The sequence below is a fragment of the Jaminaea rosea genome (genome assembly GCF_003144245.1).
Source record: "Jaminaea rosea strain MCA 5214 unplaced genomic scaffold BDZ90scaffold_2, whole genome shotgun sequence".
Lineage (NCBI taxonomy): Eukaryota > Fungi > Basidiomycota > Exobasidiomycetes > Microstromatales > Jaminaea > Jaminaea rosea.
The window spans coordinates 1056721-1077420 of NW_020289976.1; the positions used below are offsets into that span (position 1 = coordinate 1056721).

Here is a 20700-nt window from a genome sequence, read left to right on the forward strand (position 1 = left end):
TCGATCCTGGCGCTCTTCTCGTCGACAGCTCCCTCAATCTATCCTGAAGCGCGCTCTCGCGCAGTCACTCGCTCCATTATTAATCACAGCCACATACACTGCTCAAACCCAGTCGTAGCCGGCTGGCTAGGTGAATGAGAGGATGCTGAGATTGATCGGCGATACTGGCTCGCCTTCATCTCCGAAGCCAAGGTTGCAGCTGGCATACAGCGTAGCCTAACAATAAGGCTTGTCCATGCCCCTTGACTCTCTACAAAGCCTCGTCGTCCCTCTTGGCCATAACCTGGGCAGAGAGAGCCTTCTGGCGGCGGAGGAAGCTGCAAGAGGGCGATGGAGCGGGCACAAGGTAAGTCAGCCGGCCGATGCCACGGCAGCGATCTCTGAGCGCAGACCATCTACTCACTCCTCGTACTGGCACTTCTCGTAGCTGTGGCGCTCATCCTCGCACTTCCAGGGAAGGTAGAGCTCCCTAGCCCTGCATTTGTTGAGGGGGATGGCGAGCCTGTGGGACCAGCAAAGGACAAGGCGGACTGGTCAGCTTTCTGGCTGCGCTACAGGCAGACTACGAGAGGGGATAAGAGATGCAAGATGCTCTTGACCTATAGGCGTCCGCGAACTCGATTGCCTGCTGGAACATATGGTCCGACGAGTTGTTGCGCATTCTTTGCATCTCTCGACGTCCCTGCCCATAATGCCAGCTCACCCCACTATCCACGACACTCACGCAGAGCAGTTGTCCCTCCAGCCAAGAGGCAGACGAGCGGCCTGGCACTCCTCGAGCGATGCGACGTTGCCCTCTGCCATATTTGATGAAGTGAGATGGAGACACGATTGGTGGGTGGACGGTAGGCGACGTCGATTGGCGATCACAACCTGCCCACTCGCAGGCCGGGGGCGGCGAACGGAACGGAACGGACTGAGGCAACAGGTACGAGGCATTCACGGCGCCGCTTTTGCGAGTGGAACATCTCGCCCTCGCTGCATCTCATTCTTACTGCTCACGCTTTCAAGATCGTCAGTCTCCTGGTCGAAAACTTGTCTTCAAATTCTGGGTAGATATCTCTCGATCAACCAATCGTTCGCGGTACATTGGGTTACTCTCGCAGCTCGCAACAGAGGCTCTGGCTGATGCATCGTACTGCACCACAGTCTACGTGCAACCCCCTTTCGCCTGCTCATACGTGATGCGCCTCTGCTGGATTTCTCTCTTGACCAATTCCTGCCTTCTTCAGTTTCTCCCCCGAATCACATTCCAGCCGGACCAGCGCTCCCGGCCCCTCCAGCGGGTGAGCCAGCCCCTCCCTGCGTAGCGAGCCTCATCTTCTCCTGCTCCAACCTCTGGTAGAGCAGCTGCACTGCCACCTGGATATTCTGAGGCGGTCCCGTAATCGTCACCAACCTCTCATTTGCTCCACCACCCGCGAGGGCCCCAGCTCCGGGCTCCATGATCTTGATATGGGACGCCGACATTTGGCGAATCTCATTGATCTTCGACCCGCCCTTGCCAATGATGCAGCCTACGAGGTCGTTGGGGATGAAGATTTGTTGGGTTTGTGAGTTGGCGGGCATGTTTCCTCCTGGAGCACCGGCACCGGGTGGGGGAGGGGAGCCGCCGAACCCGCTGGGGCCTGCTGCACCCGCGTAGCCACCGTACGCTGATGCTGGTGCACCAGGGCCACCAGGACCGCCAGGGCCTCCTCGCCCTGCAAAGGGGACGCCGGCGGGGCCGGAACCTGCCGGACTCGGGCGGTAAGGGAGGTGATTGGCATTGCGCTCGGGGTGCTCGATGAGGATGGTGCCTACGTAGTAGACGGCAATATGGACTGCATCTGCGACGCCAGAGATGCTCAAGACTCGCTGTGAGAAGACGACGGGGGAGAGGAAAGAGCGTCAGCAATCTGTTAATTATTGGGTCGTTGCTGCTTGTCTCGCTCTCTCGCACTCACCTCAGTGCTACCCGGCAGCATCTGCTCGCCCGCATTCAACCTCGCACCACTAGCCTCCTGAATCTCCTTGATCTTGGCGCCTCCCTTCCCAATGACGGATCCCATGCGAGTGTGAGGGACAATGAAGCGGATGGTGACAGCCCTGCTTCCTGGCACGGATGCCTGGTCGAACGGCTCGTCGTTGATTCTGCGCACGATGAGTCCAAATGCCTTGCTCACAGCGTCCAGCTGACCCTGCACAGTCATGATACGCTCAGGGTTGCCCGGGATGGACTCGCTGATAGTGAGTCTGGCCCCACTCTTGTCACGAATCTCATTGATGTGCTTCCCCTGCTTGCCGATGATGATGCTGGCGTCGCCCGTAACGATGAGAGCCTTCATCGAAATGTTCTGCGGCTGCAGCTCCGAGTCGCCTCCAGCGGCACCAGACTGGGCAGATGATTCGACGCCACTCATGGGTTGGCTGGTATCACCAGCGTCATCTGCAGCGGCGCCGCCGTTGCTGACTGAGGTTGAGGGCTTGGATTCGGCGTGGTCATCGACGTTTGCGCCCGAGTCAAGGTCAACTGCGTTCTGCTCCTCTGACGCCGCCGCCGCCTTGTTGCCTTCTGTGTCTGCCATCTTCGCGGTAGTCTCCTCCTTTGGTCGCTTCGACTCCGGTCGGTCGGCCTCTACTCGTTCGGGAGAGGTGGATCGATCGCGCTTCGTCGTCTCTGCCATGGGGTTGGAGATGAAAGAGAGTATTAGTGAGGCGTGTCCGTTGGTCCACAAGTGGGTAGCGGCGGAGGCGGGTCTCGCGATGGGGAAGTAGAGGAGTGATCAAAGAGGCGGATGGGTCTGAAGAAGCGGGGTGGGTGGTGTGAAGGAAGGGAATGAGAGGAAGGTTGCATTGATGACGGGTGGAGAGAGAGGCGCGACTCAAGACGGGACAGGGCAGAGCGGGGCAATTCCCGTCTTGGCGGGCCAAGGTACTGCCGTGTTGCCCTTGACGACGACGACCTCACGGCTCGTTTGTAGTCATTGCGACCATCTGTAGCCGTGGATGAAGGCGGGCGATCGACTTTGCGGCGTCGTTGTATGCACGCACAACGAGCATACACGAGCCGACGCGACTCTGCCTTGCTCCTCTCTAGCAACTTGGTTCATCCCACAACGAGTACTCACCTTTGCGAGTGTTCCACTGACTGAAAGACGATATAGCTGAGAAGCTTTGGCGCCGTGTTGCTGATCGTGATCGATGAGGATGGTAGCGATGCGATGCGGAGGTCCGTCGTCGATGAGGATGGCCTCGACGAGCCAGACGACGGACCTCGAGCGGGCGGAACGTAAGCGGAAGCCCTCGGCCGAGGTGCTGTGCCTCATTCACTCACAACAGACATGAAAGGCGCCGCCGATTGGCTCTATCTCGCTGTCTGCCATTGAATGATGCGCCTTTATCACGATGGCGACGCCGACGTTGGCCGTCAATCAATTGTTGAAGCGCATCGCAATCAATCTCGTCGCACAAGAGGGCATCTTCGGAGCATGATATTGCAAGAAAAGAGGCAAAGGTGACACGAGTGGTTGAATGAAAGGCCGGAATCTAGGTCGAGTCTATGCACAGGAGAGCGAGCGTGACTTGTCTAGGGGATGGCGGATGATGAAAGGTGATCAAGTTAAAGGAAAATGTCTATGCTGAGTGGGAAAGAGGAAGTGTGATCCTCAAACGGGCGAGACTTTTGCTTTGGAGCCTTTGGGTTTGAAGGACGATCGTAGCGCCTGCCTCAAATCGCTGAAGGAGCTGACCGGCGATGTGCTCTTGGAGGAGCGGCCGCTGCTACTCGAAGCGGCGCCGGTGTCGAGGACGCCCGCGAGCTCAGAGGGCGAAACCTCCTGCGAAAGCTTCGAAGAGTTGCGAGAGCGAGAGTGCGAATGCGACGTCCTCGGCGAGGTGGGTGAGAGTGTGGGTGAGGATGAAGGCAAGCTCTTCGTCGAGGTGTTTGACGTGGTTCGAGCCATGGGCGCGGCATTGTTGAGTCCCTGCTGGCCACGAGAGGAGACGGGCGTGGGAGCAATGATGGGAGGAGGCATTGAGAGTGGAGCTACCGATTTGGCCGGAGAGCTGGGCACCTTACCTCTTGGCCCTGATACCGTGTCCTCCGAGAAAAGATCTTCCTCAGAGGCGCACGGGGACAGCTGCACGTGAGGGGCAAAGGCAGGTAGATACGAGGGAGAAGGACGAGCCATGACCGAGGGTAATGCGGCAGGCTCGGAGAAGGTGACCGTCTTGCGAGCGGAGCCAGTCTTGAAGTAGACTGGACTGGCGGTGCGGGAGGGCGGAGCAGATGAGGCCGAGGCCGGCGTCGGTGAGGACATGGGGGACATAGATGGCGACGACATCGGTGAAGATGTAGGAGAGGATGCCGCAGCTCCTGCTCGTCCGACCGTAGGCGAGCCTGGAGTGCTGGGAGGGCGAGGGCGAGTGAACTCAGAGAGGGTGGCTTTGCTCATCCATTGGTTGATCTCGGCCTCGACGGCATCCTGCTGCTGGCCAACGCGCTCGATAGCGGCTTGGAGAACTTCTGGTGGCGCAGATGTAGACGCCGATGAGCCGAAGAAATCCGGCGCAGAGATCTCAATGCGTGGCGTCTGAGGCCGGGTGATAGACTCTGGCGTGCTTGCGCTTGTGTTAGCGATGCTTCGTTGAGAGATTGTGGACGCAATGGAGTCCTGGGTGCGATGGGTCGCTGGTACCGAGATGCTCTGCCTGGGCGAGGTGATGGGAGATCGTGACGGTGGAGTCGTTGGCTCCCCATGCTCAAGGAGCGATCGCTGCATAGCCTCTTGCCTGGTGGTGCTGTCAAGTGTGGCGAGGGCGAGACCCTCATTGAGCCAGATGGCATCTTGCTCGCTCTCCCCTATCTTCCTTGCTCCCTTCTCGCGCTTGCTCTCTTTTCTACGGAGCGACTCCCTCATGGGCGACGTCTTGATCCATGCCTGGATCACATCTGCGAGAATCTTGACGCTCTCCGAAAGGACTCGTTCTGAGCTGTAAGATTCTGCGCCCAGTGCCGGCTCGTAGGGCCGAGTGACCATGCATTTGCCGCCAGAGCTGCCCGTGAGAGCAATCGGCCAGGCGTAGATGACTCGCGTGGGTATATGCAGCAGGGTCACGATAAGGAAGGACGTCGGTGGAGGGGGGGACAGGGAGGGCGGATGCTGAGTCGAAGGTGAGTTTGGCACTGATCGCGGGCCAGATGTGGTACGCTTGAGCGATAGGATATGCCAGTGGGCAGCTGTGTATCGTGGTGCTGGTGGCGGTGCGGTTTGTTGTTGCTGAGTCGACGATGACGACGCGCTACCCGCGCTCATCGACGTTCGATGCCGCGAGCTAGGCAGCGAGTAGACGTGATCACCCTTGCCATGCCTCTCCATCGTTGTCAATGTCAACGACGATGAGGACCGGCTCGGTCAAAGGAGCGAGGTTAACGACGGCGGCAGACGACGAGTGATGAAGGGATGAGAAGTTGATGTTGAGAAGAGAAAGGAGGGGAGTGGGAACGCCTGTGAGATTGACCCGGAGATTTCGAGCCTGGCCCGCGAACGCGGCGACTTATTGAGCGTGCGTGCTGCCTAGTCACAATCCGTGGCTTGGAGCGAATTTCAAGCGAAGGCGGCAGGCGGCTGCACAGGATGGACGGGAGGCGGTGAAGTGGGCTCGGGCGCATAAGCGGGCCGCCAGATGGGCTTTGCCCTCGCTCAACGTGCCAAGCTTGAACGAGGTCAGGAGCAGCGGCGGCGCAACGGCGGGCTCCTTTTGAGTACGGCAATTAAAGCAGTGGGTCACAGGGGGCGACGGGAGACAAGCCCGACGGCGAGGAAAACACGAGCGAGCGGGCCCACGCTCCTCTCAGCGATATTGGACACTCGAGCGTCCAAGACATCAATTTCTGCTCTTCGACTGTCGTTCTGAAAGCGGCTGGCAGGACGGCTTCGGCAGAGGCGGGCAAGTAGGAGCAAGGTAGAGCAATGCGACCACTATCTCTCCCGTGATTCCCATGGCCTCTTGATCCTGGGTCACCGGGCTTGCCGACGAAATGAGCAGCCGAGGTGTCAAGGCATCGCTATAAGGCAGATAGTGGTGATCAAGTTGCCGCTTGCGCATGTCTCGAAGTAATGAGGGGATGTGGCCAGAAGCCGGAGAGACCCAGAAGAAGTGAAAGCGGTGAGCGTGAGTCCTGGACCCTCGATCAAGCCGAATTGGTCATAGCTCGAGCGAGCACGTAATGACACCGGCTCACGCTCTGCCCCGGCTACACACTCGCCGTCTTACCTACGCTCGACCGAAGTGAACGCACGCGGGGGAGCGAGCTCAGCATCGCGAGGGAAGAAGCGAAATTCAAATGATGAGATGCGTGACGGGAATATGCGATACTGATTGCTTCTATGAAAAGGTAATAGCGAGTCGATCTCAAAGGAGAAAATGTGGGCGGGGAGACCAGAGGATGGGGTATCTGCTCGTACGTCTTGCCGTCTACAGTCTATGTCGGCTGCCAGTCATCTAGCTAGTCTCCTCCTTTTCCTTGCTCTTTGCAGCACCCTCCGCGAGATCTGTTGCCATCTTGATCCAGACGGTCTCCCCCTGATCAGCGACAAGGAACTTCCCCTTGCCCATGTCTGTCTTCGTGCCCTTCCTCTCGGATGCACCGCCTGCCGCCGGGTCTGCGCTGCCATTCGTGTGCACGGCCGTGTCCGCAGAGCCAGAGCCCGTAGCCGTACCCGCCGTAGTCGTCAGCGTGGACATTGTTCGACCGCCCGAGGTACCACCACCACGCTGCCCCGCTGAAGTACCTCCACTGCTTTGTCCATTATCGCCACCACCCTTGGACGCCATCTCGAATCGCCCCTCCCTTGTTCTCCCAAAGCCAACTCCGTGCCTACGACACGCAGCCCTCAGATTCCTCACGTCCGCCTTGGTTTGCTCCGCGTTCCTGACAAAGGTCCCGAAATGCACTGCCAAAGCAAGCGGACCGCCACTCTTTCCCAGCCCATCATCCCTTCCACCATCCTCCTTCCCTTTGGCGGCATATCCAGTCATGATTTCCATCATCTGCACCGCATCCTCCGCGTCCATGTGAATGCAGCTAGTGAGCGCCTCGCTCACTCTAGGGAACGGGGAGTATCTGCGCGGGAAAGGGTCCTTCGATCGAAGGTAGGAGAGTGACGAGCCGATTGAGATGGGTAGGAGGAAGAGGTGTGGAGTGCCAAATTTGCGAGCAATTTCCTCAAAGGCGGGGCAGACTGGTGATCTGCGATTCGTAGCTTTTTCGCCATGCCTGCGGAGACCAGTGTCGCCCGCGAAGAAGGCGCGCCATCTTTTGCGGGTGGAAGGTGAGGGGGATGGCGTAGGGGGGCCGGGAGGAGATGAGCTGGATGCTTGGATGGAACCCTTGGCCTTGACTTCGGACGGCGGCTGGATGCCAGATGGCTCCTGCGGGGAAATCTGCTCTACAACCCACGAGCACCAAAGTGTCGAGTCCTTCCCACCTGGCACTCGGCCGCTGCCATGCTGCGCCGGCGTACAGATGATCCTCAATGCCGAGCGGGCCGGGTCCCCTTGCTTGGCCGGGGAGGTCCCACTCGCCGTCAAGACAGCCTCGTCCCACCAATCCAACTCAGATACCTGGCTCTTCTTGAACCCCGCAGCAGAGCAGAGCCATTCCCTGTTTCCCAGTCCAACGAACACGTGCACGGCATCGCCACGGATCTTCCTGATCTTGCGGAGTGACTCCGCATCCGAGTGGTCGTAGTGATCGTGCGAGAGCAAGATGATGTCGATGGGCGGAAGGTCCTCGACGGAGCAGGGGATCTCGGTGAAGCGAGCCGGGCCCATGTTCTGTGAGGGGGAGCAGCGCTTGCTGAAGATGGGGTCAAAAAGGAGGTTCACGGACCGATCTCGGACGTTATCGATCACGGGGAATGCGTCTTCCGTCGTGGGAGTTGGCCTCGCACTGCCAGTGGCACTGCCGCCGCCGGCGCTACTGTTCGTAGGTGCGTCTGAGGTTGGCGGGGGTGCGAGTCGCTCCTGATGCTGAGGCTGGCTCCTCTCTCCCTGCTGCTGCGTGCGACTCTTCTCACGACGAATCGCAGCCTTGCCAGGCGAGTCCGCCTTGATGACGATGGATCGCTTTTGTGGCGTCTTTTCTCCCGCCTTGGCTTGAGCATTGACGTCGAGATTTGATACGCCACGAATCAGCTGGCGTGCTTGATCTTCATCGAGCGAATCGTCGATTCCGCCCGCCTGATCGCCCGGAATATTCTCTACGCTCGAGGAGGCGGTAGTGACGGGATCGGCGAGAGGAGGGAGCTGCAGCAACGTCGAGGCGTGTCCAAGCCAGGTCACCCTCGCATGATCCATAGCCTCCTCCGCTCTGGGATCTTGCCACTCCTTTCGCTTTCCAAAATTCTCTTCCGCAGCCGGCTGCCCATTTGCGATTCCTTCCAACTCCTCTTTCTTTTCGCGCTCGACATTCGGCCCCTCCAACCAAGTCTGTCGCTCGCTCTCTACCCATCCCCAATTGGGCGTCTGAACGTGTACGTCTGCCCAATCCTTGCCAAGTTCAGCCTCCGCAGCCCGATACTCGGCTACAGCCTCTTTGGCCCTTCGTCCTGAGCCGCGATACTTTGAGTGACCTCCCTCCTCGTATTCCTCGGGGAGACCCCATTTCAGGCCGGACCAGACGTTGAGAAGGGTCGGGGGCTTGAAGGAGTCCCATGGGTTTTGGAAGCTGAGGAGAGGGAGTGCGGAGCTGGAGAAGTCTCGCTGAGATGCTGCTGGTTGTGCAAAGCGCTTGCTGCCTGCTGCCCTGCGTAGGGGTGGTGGTAGTCCGCTGCTCGACTTGACCGCTTCGGCTGCTCGAATGGCTTTGGCTTTGGCTCTGTCCCGCTTGCGGCCTTCGGTGGTGCGGGAGCGCTGCCTCATGCGCTTTGTGGCTACTGAAACGAGCGATGGAACATGGTGTGATGGAATGTCATGTCGTTCCAAGTCCGGGTCGTGGGCATCTGCTACTGGGTCTCTTGATCGGACGAGGAGGGTTACGTCGTATGCGCTGACTAGACGGGTGCCGCCCTGATTGGCGGCGTTGTTGGCCGCGAGGGGGCGGTGGGAGGAAGAGAGCGATGGGCGATTGGGGCTGTGACCTTGGTCATCGCCGTTGCCAGAGCCATATGCGGCTTGGTATTCGTCTTGCACCGCACGCAGGTGGTTTTTGAGGAAGACCATGCAGGTGAGGGTCTAGGTCGTGTGACGGGGCGCCGTGGGGAAGTTGGAACAGGAGCTGGCTGGTGATCGTAATGAGTGTGGGGCAGTCGAGCGCTTTGTTGAAAGAGTGGTAGCGTTGCTGCTGATATTAGAGGGGCAACGATGGCGGCGACGACGAGGCGATTGCTCGAATTAGTGAGGAGGGTAGCAAAGGATAAATCGCTTCGAGTCAGGGGAAAGGAGGCTTGGCAAAGGGATTGTCTGAGCAGCGAAGCGGGCGGTGTTTGCTTGCTCAACTCAACTCGCTTCTCCGCTCGACTCGCTCCGCTCTCCGACATTCTCCTGTGCGTCATCTGGGAAGAAGGTTGAGTTCTATTCAAAGCATCAACATCCTGCCCGGACAGCCGGCCAGATACGCAACTGCCACCAAGAAGACCAAGATTCGGGGCAGTCAAGGAGCATAGAAGGCCGACCAACTCACAGCCGCAACCGCAAAGCCATCCAACATTGCACATCATGGCTTCTTCCCCGAACGCAAAGGGCCCCTTGCTCTCACCCGAGGATCTAGCAGCGCACAGCCAAACGCTGGAAGTCCTCTTCGCCATGTGGAGCGGCGATGAAGAATTGATCATTGACGAAGTCAATTCGAATGCCATTCAATCACTCGCCAAGTACCTCACCCTTCCTGTCAATACGCTCGGTGATGCGCAGTCCCAGGCGGTGAAAGACTCCCTGCCAGCAAGCGTCGCCTTTGCGATCGTCGTCGACCCATTTGCGGGGGACGACGCAGCCAGGCAAGCCAAGGAGCGCAAGCTTACACTTGACGTGATGCTGCCCCTGCGAAGGGCAGAAGCAGAGAGCAGTACGAGCAAAGGCGACACAGCAAGACGACCCCGTCTCTCATTACGAACAGCAACGTGGCTCTCCCGATCTGACCAAGACGAGCTGTCCCGCCGATTAAAAGCCTCTGCCGAAGCCGACGATGAGGAAGAGGACGGCGCTTCGCGAGTCATGGCTGCGGTCGAAGATCTCTCTGAAGCGGTGCTAAGCTCACCCTCAATGAGCGCCGCCACAAGCAGCGCAGACGAAAGCAAGCAAAGCAGCCCCTTCAGCACCTCTGGAGCGCAAGCCTCTCTGCCTCGGTACGTCCTCCGAACCTGGCATCATCTCCCTTCTCTATCCACCAAAGAAAAGCGTGACGACCTAGTCTCCTACGCTCAAGCGGTGCGTCATAAGCCCGATCCGTCTTCACCATCACAGGCCTGGCCTCTGACAGGCTTCGTGCTGGCAGGCAAGCCGGGCTTGGTGGTGTTGGAATGCCCGCTTCCCTCCCCTTCTTCGCCGGTCGAAGAAGGTCAAGCCACACCGAGGCCGAGCTCAACCTCGCTGCTGGCGGCCACGCAGACAATCGACAGCTACTGGTCCTCGATCAAGTCCACCTCTTGGGGCGATATCCCTTCTGGCCACAAGAAGGTCAGCGAGACTCTGCGAGAGGAGGGCGTCACGCGCGCCTTTGAGGATATGAGGGAGATCACGGGTACAGAGGAGGTGGGAGGCAAGGAGGCTATGCGTGGGGGTTGGAGGAATGATATGAGTAAGATTGAAGGGTGGCTCAAGACGAGAGGCGCAGGAGGAAGGCTGAGGGAGGCGCTTGGTGCAGATTGGTGAGCACACAGGGAAAGTGGCGATGATACAATGATGATGGGGATTTCTAGCAGTACGCGTGCGTGCGTGTGTCAGCGCGAGTTGAAGAACAACAAGACGAGGTAGTTGAGGTAATTGCGAGCAACCTTCCTTTCCTCTTCGCCCTCAGCCCTTGTTCTTTCCAAACCCAAGTGCTCGACTCAATGTGCTTCGTCTCTTTGGCGTCTGACCTGAAGGCTGCTTGACCGGCGACTCTCCTGACGGCGGGGGGAGGCCCTTGCCCAGGCCCATCCTTCCATCCGCAGCCTTGGTGGAGATGCTCGACACCATTCCCGCTGGAGCTGCACCTGCGCCTGCCGACGCATCGAAACCCGCGCCAGGGAAGCCGGAAGTCGCGCTGATCCTTCGACTCTCCTTCGCGATACGCTGTTGCTCCTTCTTTGTCAACGGGCGGTCGAGGACCGGGGCGAAGGCGCCTGTTTGGACATAGGCTTGTGAGGTTGGGGACGGCGGAAGGTGTGTCGCGTTCTCGACGGCCGCAACGTTCGACGTCTCGGGCGTCGCGCCTTCTTGGCTGGCGGTCGTGGTCGGCGGCGGTGCGGCAGATGCTGGAGGTGAGGTGGCGAGATGACTCGGAGATGAGGGAGACTGCATTGATGGTGCTGGTTGCGGTGCCGAGGTCTTGGGCGGTGAGGGCGCTGTCGCTGCCGTCGCTGCTGCTTGGTCAGACCCGTCCCCATTTGACGGCGAGTTGTGCTGCTGAGAGGAGGAGGGCGACATACAAGTCGCTGCTGGCTGCGCTGCGGCCGCAGCTGACAGAAGCCCATTGCTCTGCCCGGGCGAGGGACCAGGCATTGGAGGCGAAGCACCTGGCGTCATTGCTGCTCCAGCGGAGCCCGGCCCCAGCCTGGAAGGCGATCTCTCAGATCTTGTAATCTTGCCCGCGGCTGTGCTCGTCCTGACGCCACCCCGACTAATGGCAGAAGACCCGTGGGTTGACGCCGAGCCCGTCTCGTCGTTGTCAATGTCATGCTCCGTCTTCGACCTCGTCGGACTGGCCAGTCTTGCGGTACTGGCATGCTGCTGCCGACTGTCCGCCGAGTGCATTGAGTCGGACATCTTGCCTAGCCAATTGGTCGAGGAAGAAGCGGAGGGGTTCGCTCCAGGAGCTTGACCAACCAAGGCGGATCCTGTCTCAGAGACACTGCCTGAACGCTTCGTCTGCCTAGAACGGAATGGGCTGCGCCAGCCGCCACCGCCGCTGCTGCCTGGAGGCCCAGAGGATTGGATGAGGCTGCCCTTTCTATCTCTACCGCCTTCTATCGCACCGCCCGCACTGCTGCCGCTGCCGCCTCCGCTGCCAGCTACAGCCGCATCTACTGCGCCTCGACTGCTTTCGAGAGCTTGCGTCAAGCTGTTGTTGTTACCGCTGCTGTTGATGCTCGTACTCTCGCTGCGGAAGCGCGAAAAGAAGCCGCCTCCGCCACTGGGAGTATCTGCACCTGGACTGGTAGTGGGCAGCGGGCTTGCAGTCAAGGGTCGACTCGTCGTTGAGCTTCCGGATCGTTGCTGTTCCACACCCGGGCCAGACGATGAGACGCTGTCTGCTGGGCTGCGGGACAGGGGCAAGTGCAGGCCCTTGGGCGAGGAGTGCTCGCTTGCGGTGGGAGATCGAACGACATGCTGCTGCGGCGAAACGCCATTGGCGTAGGCGTGCGGCGCTGAGGCAGCCTGTGCCATCATTTTAGCCCGCATTGCCTCCAACGCCGCCCTTGAGGGCTCGAGCGTTGGCAAGCCCAATGCTTCACGGTCAAGATCCACCGCCTGGTAGAACAGCACGTACGCGCTGCCCATTCCCGGCGTGCCACCAAAGTACTTGCTGATGTCCAGCTGTTCAATGATGTGGACAGCCTCATCGTCGAAGATTGCCCACTTGGCCCCCACCTTGATGATGGAGACATAATGCCCATGGTGTGGCCCGGCCCCTATGTGCACCACGATACCGAACAGCTCGTACAGCCGATCCGGATCCTCTGCATCGTCCGCTGTGTTGAAGAGGCGTAGCTCAAAGGGGAACAGCACTCTATATGCCAGCTTTACGAAGCGCTGCTTCGACTCCTCGTACTTGAAGCGTTTCATATGCAGTGCAAGCACCGCGGGCAGCTTACGAATCTTCATTCTCTTCTCGGCCTCTTGTAGCCCGGAGCAGGTGTCGCAAAAGAATTTGTTGCGGCTCCGCAGTGTCTCGCTCGCGCTGAATTGGCGGAGGCAGGAGGTGATGGAGGAGTTGTGCTCTATGTCGATGGAGAGGTCGAGGAAACACTCGTCTCGCGAACTGACGGCTTCGCAGGTGAGGCAGCGAGTCTCGTTGGTCAGGACACCCTCGAAAAGCTTATGGATCACCGTCTTCCCGCAGCCATTTGAAGACGTCGCCACAGCATCTCGGGCTGTGGACGATGACTTGCGCTGCGCCTCTTCGATATCGTCGCCTAAGCAGTTGAGTAGGATGTTGAGAAACTCGTGCGCATCTTGGTGGGCATTGGTATCAAAAAGAGTGTTCTGCCTGCGAATGGCGGCGAGGAAGCTCTTGACTACTATCGCGTCTACGGGGCCTGCGCTGATACCCATGTCCTTCTTTTTGCCAGCTTGCACGGGGGTGATAGTGTTGGTGGAAGCGGCCGTTGTTGGACGAGCTGGAGCTTTCGCTTTCGATGCCTTCGCCGCTTTTGATCCGCGGGCCAGAGCTGATGGCTTGGAGAACGTTCCTGAGGATGCGGCCGCTGCGGCCGCAGCTTCTTCGCTCGCAGCTGCTACATGGTCGTCCGAGGCTTTGCTGATGGAGGCAAAGAGCTTCTGCAGTGTGATATAAACAGAGTCGGGCTCGGCCGGCGGCTGCTGCTTCGCCGAGGATAGGGTGGGCGATGCTGGATTTGACCCTCTTCTGCCATCTGAGCTGCTCGGCCTGCTCTTTGCAAGCCCAGTCGATGCTCTTGACGGGCCCGCTGGTCTGACAACGCTTGCGGTGCTCGGTCGAGCTGGAGGGGACGCTGCTTTGCGATCAGCCGAGGGTTGAGACTCTATCGCTGCGCTGAGGATGGCATCGCGAAGCGGTCGGCAGAAGTAGAGAGCCTGAACAATCGAGTTGGCGTAGCTGGGCGAGAGGGCAGGGCGAAGAATGAGCGACTGAACGGTCTCGCGGCGCTTGGCTCGACGGTCCTCACCAAGTGTTCCCGAACTGGACGAAGCGACGTAGAGGTGTCCAGCGAGGTTTCAGTCAGCACACGACATCCATCGAGCTCGAGAAGGAGCGCATATACTCACGTTCTCTAGACCCCACAGCGGTACGTCATCCTCTAAATCATCTGCTCCCCACGTCGACGCATTGGCAGCTTGTCCGTTTGGCGCAGAGCTGGTGGACGCGTTGTTCGCAGTAGAGGAAGAGGACGAAGAGGAGCCAACGCCCAGGAAGCCCTTCCACGAGAAGGACATGCCCGATAAGGCGTGGGTGGAGGGTGGAGTGGGCTGAAGACGCTAGATAAAGCTCCGGAGGGGGAAGGAGGTGCCGGTCGTGCTTCGAGATTGGTTATGATGCTGAAGGGAGGTGACGCAAAGATATACTGCAGGCAGTAGCGGGTGTCAGGAGCAAGAACTGAGTCTGCTGATTGTGAGCTCGGACGACGACGCCTCCTTTCCTCTCGATTCCTCTTGGCGATGGCGACGGCAGATCTGTCGCCGGATGGAGAGCAGTAATAACGACGAGGGATGCCTATGGATAGTTCGATCCTAATCTCGTCGCCGAGGGACCGACGTCAGACGAGACCGCGAGATAGACGATGACGCGAGTTGACTGATGTGCGCCCAGGCCCCGATGATGGTGTGGGGCCGCTTGCTTTGCTCCCGCCTCTTGCCTCTTTTGGTTGCTGCTGCGGAGAAGCGCCAACGATGAGGAAAGAAAATGGAGGTGGGAGAGAAGCAGCGGGCGGCCTCTTGGTGGTTGTGGTGATCGTTGACTGGGGGATAAGGGGAGGAAGGGAGGAAAGAACGAGCGCTGGGGTAATCAAGGCTCGCTGCGTCCCTTTGCCTCCATCTAGCGGTTGGTCGTAATGATCAAGATGGGGAGGCGTCGCTATCGTCTGCTTTCTAACGTGGTAATGAGGAGGGAGCGGTAAGATTGAGATTAGGCTGCCTACCCATCTCCGAGTGCAGCCTAGTCGAGTCGAGCTTTCGTCTCGTCGTGTCGTCGGCGTCTGGCGTCTGACCCTAAGGCGGCAAAAGCGGAGGTTCGTCGACCTCGCACTTCATTTGGCGCCAAGGCAAGAGGCGTGCGGGCAAGCCAAAGGCTAAGCTCAGGCCACTGTCGAGCCAGGTCAACGGGCGCCGGGTCGCTCTCGGCCCTTGCATCGTCCAAAGAAGACACACACACACGGAGACGCACACACGGCCGCGGCCAAAGAGTCGCAGTGTCGTTGCACCACATTTTGCCGATTGCCGAGAAGCGAAGGCTGCGAACCCCAGATAAAGTGTTGAGGAGCACGACCGCAGAGGAGTGGGGAGGACGAAGATTGAAGAGGCGCTTCTCTCTCCATCGTCACGACGTCACTACCAAGTTTGGTATCAGAGCTTATAGCTTGTTCAGAGCATTCGCATTGCAGACGGAGGAGGTACGAGGATCATCCGAATGTGGGGCAAGGAGCAGCGGGACGTGCCAGGCGCAACGTCATTGATCGACTGAGATGAAAAAGTGGTTCAGAAAAAGATCAAAGCAGAGGCCGCCAGAAGGAGAAGTAGGAGGCTCGAGCTCGAGCCGCACTTGACGAGGGGGGCAATCAAGACGCCCTCGAAGCGCAGATCATGCTCAAGCTCCTCTCCCTTGCAGCGCAACTGCTAAGACTGGTGTGTGGGTCCCAGAGACGACGACAAGAGTAAGCCCCGTTGAGTTACCGCGTCGCACGAAGACGACTCGGCGACCGCATGACTATGGATCGAAGAGCAACGCCTGAGCGCGCCCTTGGAGGAGTGACGAACAGTGAAGCCAACGTAGCGAGCGGCGAGGTGGACGGATCAGAATTGCGCCATTGACCATCAAAGGTCCAGAGAGGGGCAAGACCATCGCTCGTCCCACTCCCTCCACGACGAATCGAGGAGAGGGACTTCTTCGCGTAAGGTCTACCGAGCTTCTCGAGGCAGCACGCCGATGTCGCCCTGTACGCCTAGCCTGGCTGTGGTGAAAACGGAATGCCGACTCCGGAGAGTGGCAGGCGTTGAAGAACTCGGCATCGAACGACGAGCCGTCATCAAGACCAGAGCTCCATGCACAATTCCGTGCTCTGCTACTCGCCTCCCAAACCAAGACACCCTCAAGCTGCCTCGCCCAGGTTGAGTGACTGCGGACGCAAAGCCTCCCGCTCAAGCCCTGTCGAGTCAAGTCGTCCTGACTGCCCAGCTCTACGCTCTGTTCTCTCTGACCTTGGGTCATTGGAGAGGGAGACGCTTTCCGACGCAGAGCGTGCGATAACGCAGCACACGGAGCTGAACAGAGCCCCGGCCGCTGACGGGCGCGAGACTAGGTATGCGAGCTGACTGACGGGGACATGAGCATCTCTTGCCGGCTTTGCTTCCTTCGGTGCAGTCCCTGGAACGAGGCATCGGGTGGGTTCGGACCGGCGAGGAGAGACTTATTGATGATGATGGCTGCCTGCAAGCTAGGCCGTGTGGATGATAGAGCCAGGCATTTCGCATGGACCTCACGCGTCCGGGGACTTTCCCTACAGCTTTTCCCGGACACCAGAGCTCACGAAGAGCAATGGTTGATCCCGCGTCAACCTCTCAGAGGAAGTGACACCCGGGTGGCTGCAGCAGCGGTCCTTTGCGCATCTCTGGGATATGATGAGAAGAGAAAGGAAGACGGTGTGGCCGCGTCTCGACCGACTTTTTGTTCGAGCGCGCGCTTGGCCTCCCGCTCCGCTCGCTGAGACGGGACAATTGACAAGTCGGGGCGCATGTCCGAGCCGGCGGGCCGGCACTCGATGCCTCACGAGAGACGATGCTTATCACCACCAGGCCATCTTTACAACGCTACGACGACTGGCATCATGGCGCCAACTCGAGCGTCCGTAGACACGAGTGATGAGAAGGTAAGACCACGCCAAGACACCATTCTGGACTTTGAGGATCGTTCCCACCAGGTCCTGCTGACTGGCTTCGGGCTCTTCAAGGGGCACGAATCCTCCAATCCGTCATGGGAGGCAGTCAAGCAGCTGCAGGGCACCACTCTGTCCTCGTTCGGCTCCATCCCGGCCACAGTACAATGCATCAATCTACCCGTGGTTTACAGTGCCACGCTAGATACTGTCCCGCGTCTGCATGGCAACCTGCCTAGCTCGCCATACGCCCAGCCTGGTTTCGATGAGCGAGGACCACGGGATGGATCTCAGGGAGATGGGCGATCCCTGCCAGAAGGGTATGATGGGCTGGCTTTGCCTGCGCGAGGATGGGCTGCGGTCATTCATGTAGGCGTCGGAGCTAGTGGAGCCTTCAAGCTAGAGACTCTTGGGCACAAGCGCGGCTACAGGTCGAGAGATGCATTTTCGAAGCTCCCGCCTTCGATGAGCGCTCCAAGCCGCCTCCGCCGCTTCTTTGGGTGGTGCTTGTGCTGCCGGGTCTTCGCCCCACTGTATCTGCTTGGGCGGACCGTCGGCCTTGTCCTGCCGTCAAAGTGGCGCAGTGCTCTCTGGGCCAGGATACAAAGCCTGTTGTCCGGCGTGGACCAGCATGCGGAGCGTGGCTTCGGTCCGGGATACGAAGAATGCCCGGATGAGGCCTTTACGACCCTCGACGTCAACGCTCTCGTCTCTCATCTTCAAGCTCGAGGTCACGGACCCGTGGCAGCTTCATCAAATGCAGGCCACTTTCTCTGCGACTTCACCTACTATTGCAGTCTCGTAGAGGCCCATAAGCGTACCTCTGATCAGCAGGCCGCCACGCCAGTCCTCTTCGTCCACGTGCCCCCTGACAATCAGCCACACAACAATGCAGCATGTGTCGCCATGCTCAAAGATCTCATTGCTGCAACTTTGGCGCAAAGGCAACAGTCACTCGCCTCTGGCTAGGCAATCTGGAACTCATCAGCGCCATACGACCCGAGCATACCTCCCTTCTTCGACTGCTTGCCCAAGGCGCGGACCTTCGCGTACATTCGCGCCTCGGCGTCGGCATTCTTGCTGCCGCGGCTGACGTCCTCCAGGATGTTGTCCTTTGCGCCACGAGAGGAGCGCGAGGGGATGTCCGCCTTGATGGCCGTGCGTGGCAGGTCGGCATCCTCGTCATCATCGTCGACGCCGTCCGCCTTGCCATCTGTGGCAGCAGTGCCATTGGCTTTGCCTGCTCGCGCCTCCAACCTCTCCTTCTTGTCAGGCTTCACTCGCCTATCCCTATTCGCCGCAACGGCAGCAGCTGCCCCCTTCGCTGCTTCTTTCCTTGCATTGCTCTTGATGACTTCCGGCGCCTCCCTCAAGGCGAAGCTCTTTGCCAGGTGGCCCAGATGGAGGAATCGCACATGGAAGAGGTCCTTCTCGTTCGACGGATGCGTGGCGTACGCTCGGATATGCGAGAGGAAAGCTTTACGGGCTAGTGTGGCAGCAGAGGTCGGGGACGAGGTGGAGGTGCGAAGCACCCAGCGCTCGAATGCTAGTTGGACCTCCGTGGCACGCGACTCGTACTCGTCGCCTCGCCCGCCGAAGCCGCGCTTCAGGATATAGTCCGCGCCCACCTCGGAGATGACTGAGGATGATTTCGCAGCAGCCTTGTCATCTTGCTGCATTGCCCCTTCCAACCTCTCCCTCGCCTCCCGCTCGTGCGGCAGAAACATGATCCAACTCTCTCCCTCCTTTCCAACTCTGGCCGTCCTTCCGATTCGATGGAGGTATTCGTCCACGCCACCCTCCGTTGGCGGGTCGAGCTGGATCACGCACCCGACGGAGGGGAGATCGAGACCACGCGCTGCGACTGACGTGCAGAGCAGGATGGCTCCATCATTCGAGGATGAGGATGGCGTCTTGGTCTTCTTGCCCATGCCTGCCGAGAAGCCCTTGAGAGAGGCAATGCGATCTGATTGGGGGAGAGAACCATGTAGCCTGTAGATGGGAGTCGAGGGGAAGAGCTCGCATTCCTTTGCTATCTTCGGCTTGCCTTTGGACGCCTTCTCTTCTTCGTTGTCCGAATTTTCATCACCGTCATCTCCACCAGCCTCATCATCTTCGCCCATCTTCACCCCACCCAAAGCGTGCCAGAGGAACTCTACGCTATCCGTACAGCTGACGAAGACGATGACTCTTCGGGCGTCAGCGTTGACGACGGAGCTGTTTCGTGAGAGAGCTGAGCGCAGCAGTGCAATGAGGGTGACGAGGCGCAGCTTCGGTGGGACGACCACGGCGTTTTGCCTCAGCTGCGCAGGGGCGGCGAGGCGAGGGTAGAGAGAAGATCCTGGGTCGATGCCATTGGCTGAAGTAGCGGGGTCCGCCTGCTCAGTCGCTGGCGCCGTGTCTGGCATCTCTCCACTACCTCGCAACACTTGTGGCCGACGAAGGTGCGTACCCGCGAGAGTCTGCACATTCTCATCCAGCGTGGCACTGCACAACACGACTTTTCTCGGCTTTGCCCACCACTTGACGCCTGTGCCATCCTCGACATCCTCGTACGCGATGCGCGCATCTGAGCCCATCGTCTCCTGCATAGCCTCCATTGCCGTGTTGCAGGCCAATCTTCTCCTACCATCCATCGCCTTCAAAATGCCCTCCAATGTCTCTTTGAAGCCCATCTCGAGCAGCCTGTCAGCTTCGTCGAGGACGAGCCAGCGACACTTGCCTACGTCGAAGCTGCTGGTATTCTGCAGGTGGTCTAGAAGACGACCGGGGGTGGCAACGAGGAGTGGGATGCCCTTTCGCAGCCGGGACTTCTCATGGTTCTTGGTCGAGCCGCCGGAGAGGAGACCGGGAACGAGCCACCGTGTTCGCCTTGCTGCGGAAGCCTCGTCACCGTCTTCCTCTGCCTGCTCTCGAAGGGACAGATGCAACTGACAAAGCTTCTCGGCCACCTCGTAGATCTGTCTTGCCAGCTCGCGCGTAGGTGCCAGAATGATGGCCAGGGTGCCAACGCTGCGGTCGATCCATGTCTCTGTGCAAAGCGGTAGAAGCGACTGGATAATAGGCAGAAGGTACGTCAACGTCTTGCCTGACCCGGTCTGGGCATGAACGAGGGCATCCCTCGAATCGTCGTCCTGCAGCAAGGTGGGCAAAGCGGCGCGTTGAATGCCAGTAGGCCGTGAGCCAATGGACATGCGCTTGCTCTCCAAATGAGCTACGAGCAAAGGGTCGAGCCCGAGACCGGAGAATGTAGACGCATCGCTCCCTGGAGCGTTTGTGGGCTTGGCCTTGTTACGTGCTCTGCGCTCCTCTTCGGCATCTTCGTCCGTTTGGAGGGTGTCAGCCTGAGGCACTTTGGAGAAGAGGGAGGAGATGAATGTTGTGGGCTTGGCGCGTGATGATGATGCCGATGAAGAGGGCCCATGCGTCTGACGACCATCGTTTGAAGGTCGAGGAGCCTTTTTGATGGGAGCTGAGCTGCCGCTTTCTACCTTTGAGCGCTTAGATGAAGAGGACGAGGCTGCTGGCTGTTGAGAAGGGGCTGATCGCTTGCCCTTATGCTGCTGCTGCGGCTTGGTTGAGCTTGATGCCGCGAAGTTGAGCATCAGCCCATCGTCGCCGTCCATGTTTGCTACTTGGCTTAATGGAGAGTGTCTACGAAGCAAAGTTGAAAGTTGCGAGGCAGTCAGTCGATGAGCTGCCAGTCCGCCCAAAAAATTGTGCCTGGCCT

The 20700-nt window shown here is 59.2% G+C and overlaps 8 protein-coding genes across 8 annotated transcripts; 2 read left to right on the top strand and 6 right to left on the bottom strand.

Moving 5' to 3' along the window:
- Positions 1 to 250: 250 nt before the first annotated feature.
- Positions 251 to 2666, bottom strand: BDZ90DRAFT_225967 (eukaryotic type KH-domain (KH-domain type I); the record flags this gene model as incomplete). The annotated part of the gene is made up of 5 exons (XM_025504687.1): positions 251 to 317; positions 404 to 502; positions 600 to 707; positions 1250 to 1857; positions 1947 to 2666. The coding sequence occupies 5 exons, from the start codon at positions 2664 to 2666 to the stop codon at positions 251 to 253; spliced, it is 1602 nt and encodes a 533-aa protein (XP_025364314.1).
- A 981-nt stretch (positions 2667 to 3647) lies between these two features.
- Positions 3648 to 5021, bottom strand: BDZ90DRAFT_225968 (hypothetical protein; the record flags this gene model as incomplete). The annotated part of the gene is made up of 1 exon (XM_025504688.1): positions 3648 to 5021. One exon carries the CDS (start codon positions 5019 to 5021, stop codon positions 3648 to 3650), a length of 1374 nt encoding a protein of 457 aa, XP_025364315.1.
- Positions 5022 to 6342: 1321 nt separating this feature from the next.
- Positions 6343 to 9440, bottom strand: BDZ90DRAFT_273598 (Metallo-hydrolase/oxidoreductase). The gene has a single exon (XM_025508810.1). It carries the CDS (start codon positions 9205 to 9207, stop codon positions 6487 to 6489), a length of 2721 nt encoding a protein of 906 aa, XP_025364316.1. The 5' UTR covers positions 9208 to 9440; the 3' UTR covers positions 6343 to 6486.
- Positions 9441 to 9555: 115 nt separating this feature from the next.
- BDZ90DRAFT_230561 (hypothetical protein) lies at positions 9556 to 10989 on the top strand. The gene has a single exon (XM_025505517.1). The coding sequence runs from the start codon at positions 9703 to 9705 to the stop codon at positions 10852 to 10854; it is 1152 nt and encodes a 383-aa protein (XP_025364317.1). The 5' UTR covers positions 9556 to 9702; the 3' UTR covers positions 10855 to 10989.
- On the bottom strand, positions 10925 to 14545 carry BDZ90DRAFT_117770 (cysteine proteinase). Its single transcript, XM_025503268.1, has 3 exons — positions 14152 to 14545; positions 14052 to 14065; positions 10925 to 13981 (listed from the first exon to the last, which is right to left on the bottom strand). Exons 1-3 carry the CDS (start codon positions 14317 to 14319, stop codon positions 10996 to 10998), a joined length of 3168 nt encoding a protein of 1055 aa, XP_025364318.1. The 5' UTR covers positions 14320 to 14545; the 3' UTR covers positions 10925 to 10995.
- A 1134-nt stretch (positions 14546 to 15679) lies between these two features.
- Positions 15680 to 16601, bottom strand: BDZ90DRAFT_117799 (hypothetical protein). Its single transcript, XM_025503269.1, has one exon. The coding sequence runs from the start codon at positions 16304 to 16306 to the stop codon at positions 15806 to 15808; it is 501 nt and encodes a 166-aa protein (XP_025364319.1). The 5' UTR covers positions 16307 to 16601; the 3' UTR covers positions 15680 to 15805.
- A 263-nt stretch (positions 16602 to 16864) lies between these two features.
- Positions 16865 to 17785, top strand: BDZ90DRAFT_277965 (hypothetical protein; the record flags this gene model as incomplete). Its single annotated transcript, XM_025509048.1, has 2 exons — positions 16865 to 17678; positions 17768 to 17785. The coding sequence occupies exons 1-2, from the start codon at positions 16923 to 16925 to the stop codon at positions 17783 to 17785; spliced, it is 774 nt and encodes a 257-aa protein (XP_025364320.1). The 5' UTR covers positions 16865 to 16922.
- Positions 17739 to 20628, bottom strand: BDZ90DRAFT_230563 (DEAD-domain-containing protein). The gene has a single exon (XM_025505518.1). It carries the CDS (start codon positions 20594 to 20596, stop codon positions 17936 to 17938), a length of 2661 nt encoding a protein of 886 aa, XP_025364321.1. The 5' UTR covers positions 20597 to 20628; the 3' UTR covers positions 17739 to 17935.
- Between the last annotated feature and the right edge of the window lie 72 nt (positions 20629 to 20700).

Bases quoted from the DNA above. Each gene is read 5' to 3' on its own strand.
- BDZ90DRAFT_273598 (XM_025508810.1), bottom strand. From the start codon at position 9,207: ATGGTCTTCCTCAAAAACCACCTGCGTGCGGTGCAAGACGAATACCAA.
- BDZ90DRAFT_117799 (XM_025503269.1), bottom strand. From the start codon at position 16,306: ATGACCCAAGGTCAGAGAGAACAGAGCGTAGAGCTGGGCAGTCAGGAC.
- BDZ90DRAFT_117770 (XM_025503268.1), bottom strand. From the start codon at position 14,319: ATGTCCTTCTCGTGGAAGGGCTTCCTGGGCGTTGGCTCCTCTTCGTCC.
- BDZ90DRAFT_230563 (XM_025505518.1), bottom strand. From the start codon at position 20,596: ATGGACGGCGACGATGGGCTGATGCTCAACTTCGCGGCATCAAGCTCA.
- BDZ90DRAFT_230561 (XM_025505517.1), top strand. From the start codon at position 9,703: ATGGCTTCTTCCCCGAACGCAAAGGGCCCCTTGCTCTCACCCGAGGAT.